Genomic DNA, 17,315 nt, shown 5'->3' with positions numbered 1-17,315 from the left:
AATCTACTTAGAGAGAGAGCAACGATGTTCCAAGTCCAATAAATGGTGAGTTATCAATGAAGAGAATAAGTAAATGCTACTTCAAAATATGATAAAAACGTTTTAAGGAGAATGCAGCAACGTTGTAAGAAAATCAAGCAGCCTGATTTTTGAAATGAACCTATCGCTCAATAGAAGTAAAATGACACAAAATGTCTACAAAGCCTCTATACGTTGACAACAACCTCTTCTTCATACTACTACTGCTTCCTACACAAAATGCCTTCTTCAACAGTTGTTTACTCATGGTCATGCATATAGAGATCTAAGCAAAACCAACATTACACAAAAACTTCTAAATAAGAAGTACAATAAAATGAACAGCCGACACCGTTCAATCTTAATTCTAATTAAGATTAAGTTTGGTTTCCAAGCTTATTATTGTACTTCTTTTATCAAGTTTCTTATTCCCTCCAGCATGAGGTATAAGAAATTTCATGTCGCAGACGAGCAAGGAGTGGCGTATGAACAACCCTTTTCTAGTGAAAATGCATAAGGAGTTCCTGAATTCTGAACATTGTCTGCAGTCCTCTGCAAAACCCAAAAAAGACCCAAATCATTAAGAAAAGAAGTAAAATACCAGCAAAGCTACAATACTTCCAACATTTTGGAATTGATAATCAATGGTTGAAGCCCCCAGATTTGTTTATAAGCTCTTATGCAGTAGCACCAATCTAATGACATACATGCTGAAAATATACAAACAACAACAGAGGTGTAAATATAAACACAAGTTTTGTCTTGCATTGGGTAATAACATTGCGGTACAGAATAGTTAAAGAACAAGCCAGTAGTTACCTTGCAAAAGCTGTGGAGGACATAATGGAAGTACAAGGAACTGAACAAACTCCAGAAGGCAGAAGCTCTTTTGCATAAATAATTCCATCATGAATCCAAATAATGTAATTTGATCACAACGTTGTCAATAATGCAAGGCCGTAGTTACCAAAATATAAATCATTGCCCTATCGCTATGTAAGTAGATGGAGAATAAGTAGATAGGAAGTCCCCGATCCTATTCATCATGCTGAGATTCAGGGCTCTTGCTCTTGATTAGCTGATTCGAAACAATAGTAGCGTTAATAGACTGTGGAATGGCATCACGTAATTAAATTTTCATCACAAAATTCAACATCTAAATATGGTTATTTATCCCCCTTGAGTATCAGATGGAATAAGCAAAACAGTGTTAAAACAGATAAAATTGATGAGGGCAGCCAAGACCATATTAGCAAAGCACCAAATGACCAGAAAAAGCTTACAGACTTCGGTCAAAGAAGGAAAGCATCAAAAGAGTATGTAAAAGGAATCTGTAGCTCATATTAAAGTAACAAGAAAATAAAGAATAGATATGATAGACACAATAGAACAGTAAGCAAATAGAGTAATCCAAGCATCAAACCTTGTAAAAATATTTTTTCCGAAGTTTGATTGCTGAACGTATACATCGTTTGATGCGGATCTTCAGCTGATTATCATTAAAAATCTGGAATAAATTGAGTATATGGGTCAATGATGATTGAACACAAAAGCAAATTCCACCAGTTATTGAATTCATTCACATATATGTGGAATGAAAAAGAGAATGTATCAAAGGGTGCAGCTAGTATACAACCATTTTCAAGTAATGATTTATGTTACATCAAGAAGTCCGCTTTCATGAGTTCATCTATTCATATTAGAAATGTTATTTTGAAAGTGCATACTGCATAATTTAAAATGATTTTACAGTTTAACAACAGGCAAAGAAAAAGCCTTTACACTAGTGTATTAAAGCTAGTCAATCTACTACTTGATTCTAATAAGACAGAGTTCCACTTGATACATGGCCATGTGTAGAGGATGGGTCCAGGTTACAACATGGAACAAAGTATTCCATTTATTAGACACAAAAGATAAAATAACGCCATGCTTATGGAAAAGATGAACACATAAGCTCCCCCATACCCTAGGTAGCCTTAAAAGTTAAAATGAAAGCAATTCTTCTAACAAACTTGGATCTACTCTTTTACCCATGTGATTTACAACAATGAATTAGTACGCAAGTGTTACCATCTAAAATGCAAGAAGTCTATAAAAGTAGACATGATGATACACCTACCTTAATCAGATCATCAATTGAACGGGTTTCTCTTATAATCTTATGACGGTTAATGATAAGAATTGCTGCCACACAGAAGACGGGTAGCTCGTCATCCCCATTTTTAGTTGAAGAGACTGCAGAGCAAATTTGCATGTGATCGGTTCTTGACCAAAAACTCCTTGTCAAGCCACAGAATGGATGCCCTGATGCTGATTTAATTGCAATGTTTTCAGCCGAGGAATGCTCCCCATTTCCATTTTTCACTTCTGAACCACCCTTTAAGCTACCATTACTATGTTCTCCACTTTCTACCATCTTTTCCCCTCCATTCTCAGAATCCCTTGGAAGCTGAAGCACCAATCCATCCAAACAATTCTCCCCTAAATACGAGACCGTGGATTCATCAAAATCAGCTGCCCACATCATCTGCATCAAGGATGTCAATTTATGTAACAAGGACATAGGAATGTAAAATGATGCAGAAGAATGGGAAAATCATACGTAGTTTACATTGTACACTAATGTAGAAAGTAAATAAAGCTATAATCTCTTAGAGGGGCTACTCAACGCCACAAATAGCTTCTACGTGACCATGCTAACGCACCTATATGATGAGAGACGTGTCCAACAATCTCAAACTAAACCACTATAAGGGCATGAAAAAAATCCAACATAACCTAGGATTTGATACAACTAAAATCATGAAAGATTACAGCCTCAGTTTCTATAATAATAACATACTTTACTTTTTATTTTATTTTATTTGCAGATGAGTACTGATATACATTACATATATGCCATAAGATGACACACCGTAAACATGGGAATATCTTCAAATCTATTTCAGCAAAAATGTCTCATTCAGACAGGATAATAAAATCTCCTTTTCTTTTTCTGTGAAAAATACCATATTTACACAAGAATGAAATTAAATAACTACAAAAAATCGCCCATCACTTCAGTTTTGCAGAAATAATGAAAACCCCTTCATTTTTTTTCTATATTTGTTTAAAGCTTGCCAAATATTAAAGGCTTCCCCCATCTCTTCAGAATTTCGAAAGTCTTGAATAATGTTCTTGCATACTTCCTTCTCTAAGTTCAAATTCTAACAGAAAACTCCTTTAGAATATTGATTTGTGAAGAAAATATAACTCCATTAGCATCTTAGTTAACAATAACGACGACAAGATTTATTTTAAATTAATCCTAAATTCAAATAAATTTGACATCATTTTTGTTGAACTCTGTTAAAGTCCCACATCTCTTGGTGAGTCCAAGGCACCAAGCAATGTGGTTTATAAACATGGCCCAATATAATAACACTTGAGGTGCCTTTTAGAAGGACCAAGCCACACGGGCCTTGGATCCAAAGTGTGGACAATACCTCAAGTAGTTTGGGCCAACTTCTCTCTCACCTCCATCTTCTACTTCTCCACCCTCTTCAAATTATAACAAACTCCTTTCACTCCAAGCCTCATTTTTTTTAATTATCTCAGTGTCTTTATTTTAAGTCCGATTGGACTATAGCTGATTTGACTAGTTTCGTTAGTAAAGATGATGTATGACCAGACATTTTTGGAGCACCATTTTATCTCTTTGATATTGACATGCTCCTGCTATTGCTATTTAAGATTATCTATATAATATTGACTTGCTAGTTTTTCAAGGCTGATGTGCTAATCACATACAACACACAGAAATCATCAGATGGAACCAAGAAACTAAAATTAGCTGCTTCAACTTTATGTCTTTGTTTGGGTTATGACATTTACAAAGATCAGCCAGGATTAGGATCTTATAATGTAACATAGGTGAATACAATCATTAACCACCCCAATTAAATATTTTTTATTCAATTCTAGAAGATATTATCACTTTAGTTCCAATCACAAGGCACATCATTTAAAGGGTTTTCAAGGCAAGTCAAAAAACTAAATAGCATGTTGATACCTTAACGTGAACTTCTCTCCAGAGGGGCAAGTATACACAGTGGAGCCATAGACAGAACGTAAATTTGAAACTCCAAATCATATATGATCTATAGACACCATTGAATGAAACTTCTATTTTGTGGCTGCGCCCAATTTCTTATTTATGTATCAGCCCATAGATGTTCTAATCATACTTGCCGTAACGTTCATGATTCAGAACTAAAAACGAGGTGAAAAGCAGTCGCAACTGTTTTTTTACGCCGCAGCACATTCCCAAAAGTACCTTCTGCATTCGCCACTGAAACAGCACCCAACCCAAAGATATTCTTCAAGTTTAGATTTCAAAATATGAGTACCCGGGGTGGGAGGGGCAGAGTGTTTACCAACTAACAAAAAACCAACAAAATATTTTCCCACCAATTAGTCATAACATTAAAGAACATTCAGTAGACAGTAGGTGACAGAAAAGATCTCAGCAGGCATGTAATTAACACCATAAGTATTCCATGTCATGGGATCATCAGTTTACTTATGGAATTCCCAATTCACTCAAATTGAAATTGACACCACAAAAATTACTGTAATTTAAATTCAATCTTTCAGAGCGGGATATCAGTGAAAGGTACAAACCTCCCACATGCAAAGAGTCTCAGCAAAAGGTATCTCTCGACGGAAGAGAACCATCAGCATCCGGAATGCGAAATGAAGGTTTTCAGCACCTATACGTGACAGGTGTGCAAACATTTCCTTGTCTGTGAGTTCCAAAATATGCCACAGAGCTTGCAACTGCTTCATCACTCCGGTTGGTCCCTTCATCTGAAAGTTTTCACGCTGAACAGGATCAAGAAGCATATCAGCATATGTCAGAGAGAGAGTGTTACATAATGGAACTTAATATTTTTGCCAAGTTAAGAGATACCATTCTCCTCAGAAGCATCTCAAAGCACCAAAATGCATCAGCATCATCCTCAAAGAGGACAACAAAAGGAGACAGCAAGTCGCTCATGCCTAAAATCACATTTTCCAATTAAAACACGCAATGCTTGATGTTCAAGGTTACTAAAGGGTTCAGTCAAAACTGAGAATTTAGAATATTACAACCTTGACAATAACCAGTTGCAGGGTCAACCCATGCATAAACAGCAAGGATATCGGACATCCTAGCTAAATTCTTCATGTCCTCGTAGAATTCAAGATGACTATCTGTTCTTACCACATCAACAACTGAAAAAGAACAATTGCATTTCAGAAAAAATGCTGGAGTTCTAATAAAACATGAGATAGATTCAATTATCGTTTCTATCAAAGTAAAGTAACATGCATAGCTAAGTTACCAATTCTATGCAAAGTCCATAACCATTCAGAAACTCTTTCTTCATTGATAGCTGCCGGTTGAGATGTTGCATTACCAATTGCTCTATCCTGAGCATCTGACATACTCAGTCTGTTAACTACTTCAGTTTGGGAAACGACACTATTAGACTGCAGCGCCGTTGCACTGGATTCAGGATGAACCATTTCAATTTCAGAGTCCATTTGGCATGAAACATTGTTAGACCGTGAACCATTTGATTCGATTACTAAATCTATATTGTTATTAATTTGAAACTCATGCACCGCGTCATCTTCAAATCTCAATTTTTGGTGAGTAGAATGATTTTCTTTTCTACCCTTCTCAAACAAATCTGTAACAGGTAATGGAGGAAAATCAAAAAAACTTTGGCCAATATATTGTGATCCTTGAGCTTCTATCTCCCGTTTAGGTGAGCTGTGATTTTGTAAATCCGAGGAAGGCAGAAAACAAGAATTGCCATATGCTCCACCATCTTTGCTTCCCCTCACACTAACAAGGTCAGCAGAATCACCAGAACTTTCCCTTTCACACATATACGACGTATCTGTACAGTTATTCTTCCAATCAAGAGAACTCTCTTTTTTATTGGTATTATCAACAGAAGATTTTCCACTCTCAACTTTAACTTCCCTTTCCCCATCATCTTTGGATGCTGTCCTCATGTCCATAACTTTGGATCCAACAACATAGGCGAGTGAACCAGTTCCTATGCTTGAATGCATCGACTGGCATTGCTTAATCAGGTCATTATATCGTTCCCTGCATAATAAGTTCATAGTGTTGTTAATTGAAACAGGCAAAAAATAATTTAGATGACTCACTTGAACCACAACCCCTTGACAAAAGGAATAGGAAATACCAAAAGCAATACAGACACTTAAAATACTAACCATGCTGATCCTTCAGTACTGCAAAGTGCAAAGCACAGAGCATAATGAAGTACAGAAAACAACCCAGTAGAAGATGGAAGATGTTTACATGTAAAAGCAAAATACAAATGTGACTAAAACCTTTCCCTTTCAACACTAAAGGTTTAATATGACACTCTTCCAGCACAGCTGACTTGGCATAGCTTCCTACCACTTCACCGAATTTTACTATCAAGCTCGCTTTTCGTTAAAACAAACACAGCTCCATTCATAACTCAGGTCAAGCACGTAAGCGAATTTCAGCTACGTAAAGTATGGGACAAACTAACCTATGAAACAAAAAGTTCAGTGCACCGGACCAAATTAATGCTGACTGATACATTTGGTACAACTATACTTGTTTCTGCCAGAAGTCAGAAGGAACAATTATTTCCAACATTAAATTAAGATGTAGCAAACCCTCTAATATGAAAAGAAGGGAGCAAAATGAGATTTAACAGCTATGAACAGCCAGTCCTAATTAAATACCTGGTCCGGCAGTATCTATGAAAAAACAACATAAGGACAATACAATGAACAAAATACTGCACGACACATTTCAGATAATTTAACAAACAAAATTTCATCATAATCTGAATAAAACCAACTAGACAAATGACCATAATAAGCCCACCGGATAATTGAATCACTTTTATTTGAAGATACAGCAGCCACCCTAAAATCCCACAAATGGATATATACCAGCATAAAATGTAAATTTTAAAGTTAAATGGCCAAAATCTCAAGGTTATTCTTAGTTGCAAAAAGTATTTGAAGAAAAATGTATATCTCAGCATGAAAACAAAATCTAAAGTTTTCCAAACAAATCTAAATTCAAAACAAAATCTGAAAGTAGATGGGCTTAAACCTCCGGGCTGATCTTAGTTGCCTTCGATACTCAGCTGTACTGCCAAGCGCATAACAACCAAGTAGAAATTCCCAAACTTCAGGCCTAATAGATGGCTCCACACCCTGAAATGTAGCAAATAACATGCAATATGGGTAAAAAAAAATTAGCAGCACTTCAAGGTACATTTTTTTAAGTGTTATATGCGCGAAGAAAGAGAACAGAACTTTAAAATTTTTCAATCAAGATTAAACCGACAAAAATTTAAAACAGACCATGCAGAATGGAACTTCTACATTGAAAGAAAAATTCATGCAAGGCCAAATGCAACAACAATGAATACTGGCTAGTTTTAAAAGGCTAATATTAATTACAACTAAATACCCTACACTATAATGATAAGATTTTAAGAGGAAAAATGCATCACACAACCAATGTCCAGCCTCTCATTAATGCAGGCAGAATCAATAAAGAAAAGAAACGCAAATCAAACCAACGTCCGAGGCACAATAACACGGGAATCCACCCAAAGGTTGAGAGAAAACTCTTTAGGTTTTGATATATTGATTGAAATGAAAGAGATAATGACTACTAGGGCCAGCTACAACCCTAAGGATGAAAACACGGAAATATAAAATTACAAAAAAAACCCCTAAAACAGAAAAATGCCCGTTTGAGGCCCGAAACGATGGAATTTGGAGAAACGAGGGTGGGACCTAGGGCCAAAGGCGCCAGGTTCGGTTCAGAATGCCGTTTCGCTTTAGCCAGTCAAATTTCATCAAATTCGGACAACGTTTGCAAAATTTCCAGTTGGGCAAAAACCAAGCAAAAACTCCTTCCTGCTATAAAATGATTCCTACTAGCTGATAAAAGTGGTAATTTCCAGCAACTTTCTGTTTTTATCATTTTAGCAACCCAAATTAAGCTCAAACTAGATCAAAATCAGCTCCTATATCACTCATGAACCAGGAGGTGTATAAAACTATAAAAGATGTTCACTCGTAAAAACATCAACTAAACATATTAGACCTCACAGATTATGGCTGCTAACTGGACTGGTCATGAAAAACTCAGAAGCTTCCAGAAGGGCAATGGGGGATCATTATTAAAATTCAAGAGGAAACTAAAGCCCTTGCTGGAAAAGTATCATGTGATGTGAAACAGAAAGAAGGTGGTCGTCAACACAAAACCATGCTAGCACCAAGCATCATTCTACTTACTTTTTAGACCCTTTTCATACTAGTTTATTGCTAAAACATTTAGCAGTAACAAGAAAAAGAAGATAGCTCACAAATAATTATATAAAAGCAAAAGACATACTTTAACAATTCAAGCATACCACAATAAACCAAATGCAGTAGAATTCCAGATATAAAGAAGCGATGAAACAGCATACCCCTAAAATGATCAGCTTTAGCACTTTGCGAAAACCAAAAACCTTCCCATTGCTGTCAAAAGTTGCCTGCCACTTGTCTGGTTTAAGCATTTTGCTTACCTGCTCAATCAGCAATCAGAGGGTGTCATGAAGAAGGGGAGAATTATTATAATAAATCTCAAAAAAATGTTGTAAATAAAGAAAATAATTTTAGGATCATCCAATAAACAGCGTAAAACCAACTAAGGTTATTTAGTCAATTCACTCCCCTACTTGTAAGGGTCCCAACCTTCCTGCCGTTTTGGGGAAGAGGCAGAGATCACCCCTTCCTCCTCATCTTCCTCAAATCACTTCACAGTTTCATCTTCTTTCTCCAGAAAGTTATGTTAAATGGCTTCTTATGCAAGTTTGTGGAGCAACTGTTTCGTGGATTTATCCTTGGGCATGGGTGTTGTTTAGCTTGCAGCTGATCAGAATGTTTGTTCCTTGGAACTCCATCCACGAGGTGACATGGTTATCGCTAAAACACTATTCCGCCAATCCTTCAGTACATTCGTGCTTTGCATGCTAGGAACTTATGGGTACGGATATAAGTAGCTATAAATCTAGATATGGCCAGTCGACATGTCAAGTGAATTTTTCCAGTCAGCTATTTACCACTTGAACTCAATAGAGAGAACTATGTTTAGGTCAAAGGGCCATGCTCCTTATGAGCTGCCCTGTTTCTGCATGTGTACTTTTTTGGGTTGAATTTCATTTACTGTCTTTCATTTTCTGCATGTGTAATTGAGCTTTACTGGTAAATGTTGTTTTACTTTGTAAACCTTTATTTCTCACAAAAAGTAACTAAAGTCTCGTCAAATTGGCTAAATACAGTGAGTGAGTTGAAACTATTCAGTTCTCATGTCCAAACTTCAACAGCAACCAAATGGAACAGAAAGATCTAATCTGGCCCGAGAAACATAAGAAGCTATTGGGAAGCTCAGACAAAGAATGTTTTCTTCTATTGAAAAACTCATGTGGTGATCTCCTGAAAAACTCACATAAACTACTCGTATTTACGAGCCAAATTTTAACATAAAAAAAAGAAGTGCGTAATTTACTCATTTTTTCGTTTTTCCTTTTTGGGAGGATCCACTGAAGTAATGAGAAAGATTTGTGCAGATACACACAAATCAGTTGGTTATATTGGAACCGAATGAATCAACCCAGATTGGTTCGGGATGCCCTAATATGTTACAAATTCTTCCGCAAAAACTTATAGGCTAAATTTTCTTTCTGGTTGCTTGTGTTAACCTTTTACATCCTAGAGGTCAGGTTCTAGACATATTGCTCAACATAATTTTGCACAGCAGTGAACATACTTTAGGATAATGTTATTCTTCAATCTACTGACAAAGGAGTAATAGAGGTGAGATATACTGTCGTTCCCATTCCTCTGTCTCTTGAATAACATAGAGGAAGCAAAATAAAGGGCTTATGAGGGTAAAGAAGCTCAATTGGGGTCAGTTAAGTGTAGATGGTCATCTTACTATTGTAATTTATACAGTACAAATAATTTAGCGAAAGGAATTTATTCTAGGCACAATGGATCTACTAGCTTGCAGATGTTTGAAAATGCAAAGCACTCACTTGTGCCCTGTGCATTAATATATCCGATTTCTTATGTTAAAAACTGATGTTGGTTATTGAAGACAAGAATTAGTTTACTTTAATTATTACCTTTTATGCTTCAAATTCTCGTTAGCCCATTAATAAGTATCTATGGTTCTGATTAGCATAAGCAAAATTTTGATACATGCTAAAATATAGCTTAAATAAAATCTTCATGCATCTAGGCATGAAACAGGGGGGCTATGCCAATCTGTTAAATTTGTTGGCATTTGAAGAGACTGAACACCTTGTCAGCCTAAAAATTACTAAAAAGGAAAATATGCTAATTTCATGTGTTCAAGTACTATACTTTATAGTTATAGGAGATGCTGATCATTTTGCTCCATGCAACATTCGACTTTTGCCCTTGACCCACAATGTACATCACTTAAACAACCATCTGCATGGCATTAACATGTCATCCAGAAAGAAGGCAATAAGCAAAAATGTACCGGATAACGCTGCTGGATTAACAAAGCTATAGTTTCATTCATTTTTATGGCTTACAATTCAAGTCAAGACTTCACACCAACTGCTTAAAATTGGGAAATCCTCTCATGTCTCAACCAGATAACAGTAAAACAAGATGTAAATGTAGTTCCTCTGAAAATTACATAGATTCAAAGCATACGTGATGCAATGTAAACTTTGACATAGGAAAATGAAAATGATCTAAAAGAGAATGAGTGAATCTTACAGCTATAACAACCTTTATGGGCGTTTGAGAGAGGCACGGCTCGCCAATATCGCGCACTATAGAACCCACTCTTTGCAAATTCGCTACCCCAGATTTTCCACAAGTCCATAGCTTTTCTTCTCCTCCTCCACCACAAGACATCACCATCAACACAAAACCTTCTTTACCTCCCTCTCTCTCACACACACAAACATACAGTCTCTCTACTATGATCGCCCAAACAGTTCTCCAATAGAGAATCCAAACTACAAATCAAAGTCAAATGTGAAAATAACATCAATGTTTTGCCAAAGCAATAAGCTTGATTTCAGAAAAAATAATCAAAAGAACAGCCACTTCATGATTCAGAAGATCAAAGGATCCACGAACTCAGAAAAATTAACTCAGCCTCTACCACTTCCTCAGATGATGGACCAAAAAAAATGCAATCGACAGACATGAAGGCGAAACTAAACGCAAATTGATTCAGTAAGACCAAAATTGAGGTCCTAAAGGATCATGACCAGACGGTGATCGGATCATTCATAAAAATATCATATATCATCCCACATAGATACATACATTGCATAGATATACAAGTATATAGGCGTATAAATAGAGAGCCTACCTGAAGTAGCAGATTGAGAATGGAGAGACAATGATCTCGTAAACGGAGAAGTGAAGACGAAGAAAACAAAGAAGGAGAAGAAGAAACGTAAAGGAGAAGCTCCTCCTCCGCGGCCATTTCCATGGAGAGACCGTTTCTATATGTACATTTTTTTTTCTTTCCAAATCGTACCCTGAACTATTTTTTTTTTAATGGTAACTTAAATATTTATTTTTTGAGATTTTCCTTTTATATTTTTTAAAAATAGAAAAAATTGTAAAGGAATTTTTTTTGCTATGACTAAAATACATTCTCTCTTAAGGGAGCCTTATGTACACATAGAGGTGTAAAGTGGCCGGCACGACTAATAGGAGGCTCGGAATTGTGTCGTTGAAAAGTTCGAATATAGGACCTCTAATAAAAAAAAACAAATGTGATAATCACTCCGATGATCTAATAACAGTAAAATTTTATTAGTTTGTTTTTCTTGGGATCATAGATTTATTGTTAAAATTTCATAATGTTTGGACACTGTTTCGATTTATTATGAATTTTAAAGTGCCAAACAATATTAAATAAATTTTAAAAATTATTCGAAAATTAGGAAAAATTCATGTTAAATGTACTAATAACATCATTAATGACATATATTCCCTTTTTATTTTTTAAAAAAGGGCCGGAATAGGCAGGCCGACCAATGTAGGTCCAAAATCCCAATCCAATCCGCTAAGATGTGTTGGGCCGGGCTTAGTCTCGTTGACCATGATCAACGGATCACTCCAAGCCAACGGCCCCAGCCCATTTGACACCTCCATATACACACTGCACACAATAAACTTAAATAATAATAATAATAAAAGTCAAAACTCAGAAGAATGTTATGTAAAATTACAAAGTAATGAAAAAGCCCATAGTCCATGTACATAGGCCCAATACACAAACTCATAACACACTAGTCCAATAGTCAAGCCCATGACCCAGTCTCTAATACAAATTGGAATGAATCTGGGAAAGAAAAAAAAAAAAACAAAACTGGCTGTGTTTACAGAAAATTTTGCAAGTTGGTTTGAAATAAAATGGATTTGTGGCTGTCTTTAATTGTAATTATTAAGCAATAAAAAATAATAATAAAGTGTGAGTTAGGAACAAAAAATAATGAAGTAGATATTATTATTCGTGTTTACATCATAGTTGTCTCCAATATCATAGTTGACTACACTTGATGACGTAAATATTTTAGAATTAACTGTGTTCTAGTCAACTAATTAAATTTAATTAATTAATGATGATGATGTAAATATTTTATTAATTATATGAGAAAATCTGATTTAATTAGGTAAGAGACTGGTTAGCTAGCTAGTGCCGTGACTTGCAAAGCATAGTGAAAGAGATTGTTAGAAACTTTGGTTGGCAAATTGCATTATCACAAGAGATACATGAAATTGGATCATCTTGATGTCTCAAATACTCACTAATTTCATTTTCCCAATCTGAAATTACATTATCTTGATGTCTTTCTTTCGTTATTACCGTTTAGATGTGCACTAAATAAACTCGGGAACCCTTATAATAATCCGCAAATCACCAGTGCTAAGTAAGTACATGATCATTCTATGAGATGGTCATACTAGCTAGAGATAAATCATTATAGTTAGGGAACTCAAGTTCAATTTTCTAGAATAAATTTCACGATTTGCTAAAGTACCTGAAATTTATATGGACAAAGGTCTACAATTTCTCAACTACTTGAGTGATATTCTCATTGTTATAATTTGAAATTGAGATGAGAATTATGAGGTGAGGATTGAGGAGTGGAAGAATGAGATGAGAGAGATTTTGGGCTCAATCCACTTGAGGTATTGTTCACGCTATGGTCTAAGGCTTGCATGACTTTGTCATTCTAAGAGGCGCCTCAAGAGGGAGGGTGTGTGAACCCATTTCAACAACTTGAGGTATTGTCCCCATTTCTCATTTTGATACATTAGGGTTTTGTCCATTTTATGTTGCCTCAAGTGTTTGGAGATGAACCCAAATTTATAAATCACATGGTTGATGCTTACCAAACCGATGTGAGATATTTTAAGTCTTACATATGAATCCCTATGGGGATTAATAATACCAAAATGTCCTCACCAATAGAAACTGACCACGTGACACACACATGCCAACTAGAGCAGAGGAAGGTCATTCCCCAATCGAACTACCCACCTTGGAAGAACTACAATTTAGGTAGGTGGGCACGGACTGACGAACCTACCCTCATATTCAATCCTTGATCGTTCGCCTTACCCGACCGAGGTGGTTCGTCCCACCCGGCCGAGGTAGGAAGGCTCGACTGACCTAGGTAAGAGTAGTCCAACAATGAAGATAGAGCTCCGAAGAGCGAGCTATCCTCCCAAGTTTAGTATCGTACTGACTTGAGCGTCGAAGAGGTCCCCCGAGCATGTCACCCTCGGGGCCCTATCGTAACTTACGTTTGCTCCTGTGCAGGAAGGAAGGCAGCTGATAAGGAATGAATGAATTGGTCTGACTATGATTCATCCAATAAAGTCAGTCCTATTTTTGACGTCATCAGGGACAAATCATATGGACTTGAAAAGTTGTGAGTTCGATTCTTATTGGGAACAATACCTTTGTGGTGATATATTATATCGCCTGGGAAAATTTTTTGAGTTGGTAGATTGAAATGGTAACTTTTCACGATAATTAACCTTGTTTTACCCCAAAAAAGAAAATTTTATTTCTCATTTTCCTATTAAATTATTATATTGAGTCTGATATACTCGTATACCAAATAGTTTCAAACTTTAATGATTCAAGAGCCCAGAATCTTGTGAGAATCCGAATACTTTTTGGAAGAATCGAATCCGACGGCCGCAAATTTGTCAACATATATGTTCTTAGTTGTAAGCATAAAGACAAAAGCTTATAAAAAAAAAGCATAAAGACAAAATATATAAATGCGCGCACTTAAAAAATGCTTTACTTTTTAAGAATGTGGATAAATGAAATGATAAGTGAGTCACATGGCTTTAGATCCTATATGTTTTAAATCAATGGTGAAAATATATGTGTGTATTTTAAGTGCGTAAATTTAATACGCATAAGAAAATAATATAATAAACATATATAATTATTTATTACATCCGAGCCACTAGTTTTAATAGTATTATGATAGTGATGATGTGTATCACTCAAGTGATTAAGGTTCGAATCTCCCTCCATCATTTTTAAAAAATATATATTTTTATTTGTTTATGTAATTCATATATAATAAATTAAGTCCTAATGAAAGGAAAAATAAAATTGCTGGGAGATGTGAATGCAATTTGTTTTTCTACTCTTTTTTTTATTGTTATTTTAACGGTTTTTGGCTGCTTGTTTTGGCAAACGCACTTGTGACATAAACATAAGGGCATTTGCAATGGAGGAATTGGATTCTTCCGCTAATAGTCCATTCACATTAAATTTGTTACAATAATCTTTAATGTTTGAACTTTCAATCACGTCACACTGAAGCATTTGTGTGTCATGTAGGGTCTGAGTCCAAACACATAAATCTTATCATGTTTACTTGTCCAGACCCTAATTCAGATTAGATTATTATCCGATTCACTTGTCCAGATTTAAATCAATATGAGTTTGATTAATTAGGTACGTCTGAAATTCAATCCGGATTAAGGTCTGGACATATAAATATTTTGTAACACGTGTTGTTATCCTTTCTGAAATTTATTTTTTGCCACCCCTAGCCCGATCTGGAATCGATTTTTTCGTCACATGCAAATTTAACTTAAATTAATGATAATTGTCATTTACATCCTCAAAATTAGCATTTTGTTTTTTTTTCCCTTTTTTTTTTTCTAATGACAAGATGTGTTGGGATTTACCCTTAGGTAAAGATCCTAACTCCTGCACTCTGAACTACTTATTGAGCAAAAGTCAGAGCTTCGAAGAGCGATCCATCCTTTCAAGTTTAGTATCGTACTGACTTGAGCATCGGAGAGGTCCCCTCAAGCGTGTCACCCTCGAGGCTCTATCATAGCTTACGTTTGCTCCATGTGCAGGAAGGAAGACAGTCGATAAGGAAGGAAGGAATTGGTCTAACTAACTGATTCATCCAATAAGGTCAGTCCTATTTTTGACGTCATCAGGGACAAATCATATGGGCTTGAAAAGTTGTGAGTTCGATTTTTATTGGAAACAATACCTTTTGTGGTGATGTATCGTATCGTCTGTGAAATTTTTTTGAGTTAGTAGATTGAAATGGTCACTTTTCACGAGAATTAACCTTGTTTTACCCCACAAAAAGGAAATTTGATTTTTCATTTTTCTATTAAATTATTATATTGAGTCTGATATACTCATATAACAAATAGTTTCAAACTTTAATGATTCAGGAGCCTAGAATCTTGTGAGAATCCGAATACTTTTGGAAGAATCGAATCCGACGGCCACAAATTTGTCAACATATATGTTCTTAGTTGTGAGCATAAAGACAAAAGCTTATTAAAAAAAAGAAGCATAAAGACAAAATATATAAACGCGCATACAATTTACGCATTTAAAATAAGCATAACTTTTTAAGGATGTGGATAAGTGAAATGACAAGTGAGTTTCATTGTTTTGGGTCCCATATATTTCAAATCAATGATGAAAATATATAAATGCGCATATAATCTGAGCACTTAAAATACGTACTATTTTTTAAGAGTGTGGATCAGTGAAATGACAAGTGGGGCCAACTGCTTTGGGTTCCACATGTTCAAAGTAATGGTAAAAACATATGCGCGTATTTTAAGTGCGTAAATTCAATACTCATAGGAGAATTATATAATAAACATATATAATTATTTATTACATCCGAGTGACTAGTTAAAATAGTGTTGTGGTAGTGATGATGATGTGTATCACTTTAGTGATTAAGTTTCGAATCTCCTTACACGTTTTTCAAAAAATATATTTATTTATGTAATTCATATATAATAAATTAAGTCCTAATGAAAGGAAAAATAAAACTGCTGGGAGATGTGAATGCAATTTGTTTTTCTCCTTTTTTTTTAATGTTCTTTTAAAGGTTTTTGGCTTTTGGCAAACGCTCTTGTGACATAAACATAAGAGATGGCAATGGAGGAATTGGATTCTTCCCCTTCCACGCACATTAAATTTGTTAAAATAATCTTTCAATGTTTGAACTTTCAGTCACGTCACACTGACGCAATGTGCGTGTCGTGTAGGAGTGGCAAAATTTTGTATAGTCGGGAAGATCGAATTTGTTCGATTCGGATTAAACCAAGTTTGATCATAAATTATATGTCCGAAATTCTGGTTAAAACACAATTTTTTTGTCTGATTTAAAATAGGGTCTAAGTCCAAACACATAAATCTTACCCTGTTTACTTGTCCAGACCCTAATCTAGATTATATTATTATCCGATTTACTTGTCTAGATTTTAGCCAACATGAGTTTGATCAATTAAGTATGTCTCAAATTCAATCCAGGGGGTTTAGACATGTAAATATTTCATAAGTACGTATTGTTGTCGGATTTGGAATCGATTGTTTGCCACCCCTAACTCAATCTGGAATCGATTTTTTCGTCGCATGCAAATTTAACTTAAATTAATGATAATTGTCATTTACATCCTCAAAATTAGCATTTTGCTTTTTTTTTTTTCTTTCTTTTTTCTAATGACAAGATGTGTTGGTCAACATTTGACAGACAAGTTGGGGATTATTTTAAGGGTGGATACATCACATCATTAGAAACTACTTGAAAGCTAGTGTCTTTTCATCTTTTAGTGTTTTAAGAAAGTTGAAACAAACTTAGTGGCTCTTAGTT

General features: G+C 35.3%; 1 protein-coding gene across 4 annotated transcripts; it reads right to left on the bottom strand.

The window, feature by feature from the left end:
• Nucleotides 1-126: 126 nt before the first annotated feature.
• LOC119981163 (small G protein signaling modulator 1-like) lies at nucleotides 127-11,651 on the bottom strand. 4 transcript variants are annotated; one of them, XM_038824207.1, is made up of 12 exons: nucleotides 11,495-11,630; nucleotides 10,888-11,132; nucleotides 8,559-8,657; nucleotides 7,184-7,287; nucleotides 5,388-6,166; nucleotides 5,155-5,277; nucleotides 4,973-5,061; nucleotides 4,684-4,884; nucleotides 2,141-2,548; nucleotides 1,442-1,525; nucleotides 838-1,096; nucleotides 127-570 (listed from the first exon to the last, which is right to left on the bottom strand). In XM_038824207.1, exons 2-11 carry the CDS (start codon nucleotides 11,032-11,034, stop codon nucleotides 1,055-1,057), a joined length of 2,076 nt encoding a protein of 691 aa, XP_038680135.1. In that variant the 5' UTR covers nucleotides 11,035-11,132; nucleotides 11,495-11,630; the 3' UTR covers nucleotides 127-570; nucleotides 838-1,054. The 4 variants fall into 4 exon arrangements, with proteins under 4 accessions (XP_038680135.1, XP_038680133.1, XP_038680132.1 ...); XM_038824204.1 differs by having other exon boundaries at nucleotides 128-570; nucleotides 10,900-11,132; nucleotides 11,495-11,651; XM_038824203.1 differs by lacking the exon at nucleotides 127-570 and adding an exon at nucleotides 579-728 and having other exon boundaries at nucleotides 11,495-11,651.
• Between the last annotated feature and the right edge of the window lie 5,664 nt (nucleotides 11,652-17,315).

Source organism: Tripterygium wilfordii, chromosome 16, assembly GCF_013401445.1.
Source record: "Tripterygium wilfordii isolate XIE 37 chromosome 16, ASM1340144v1, whole genome shotgun sequence".
NCBI lineage: Eukaryota > Viridiplantae > Streptophyta > Magnoliopsida > Celastrales > Celastraceae > Tripterygium > Tripterygium wilfordii.
Note: the sequence above shows the minus strand (reverse complement) of the source record. Positions and strands in the feature narration are given on the sequence as shown.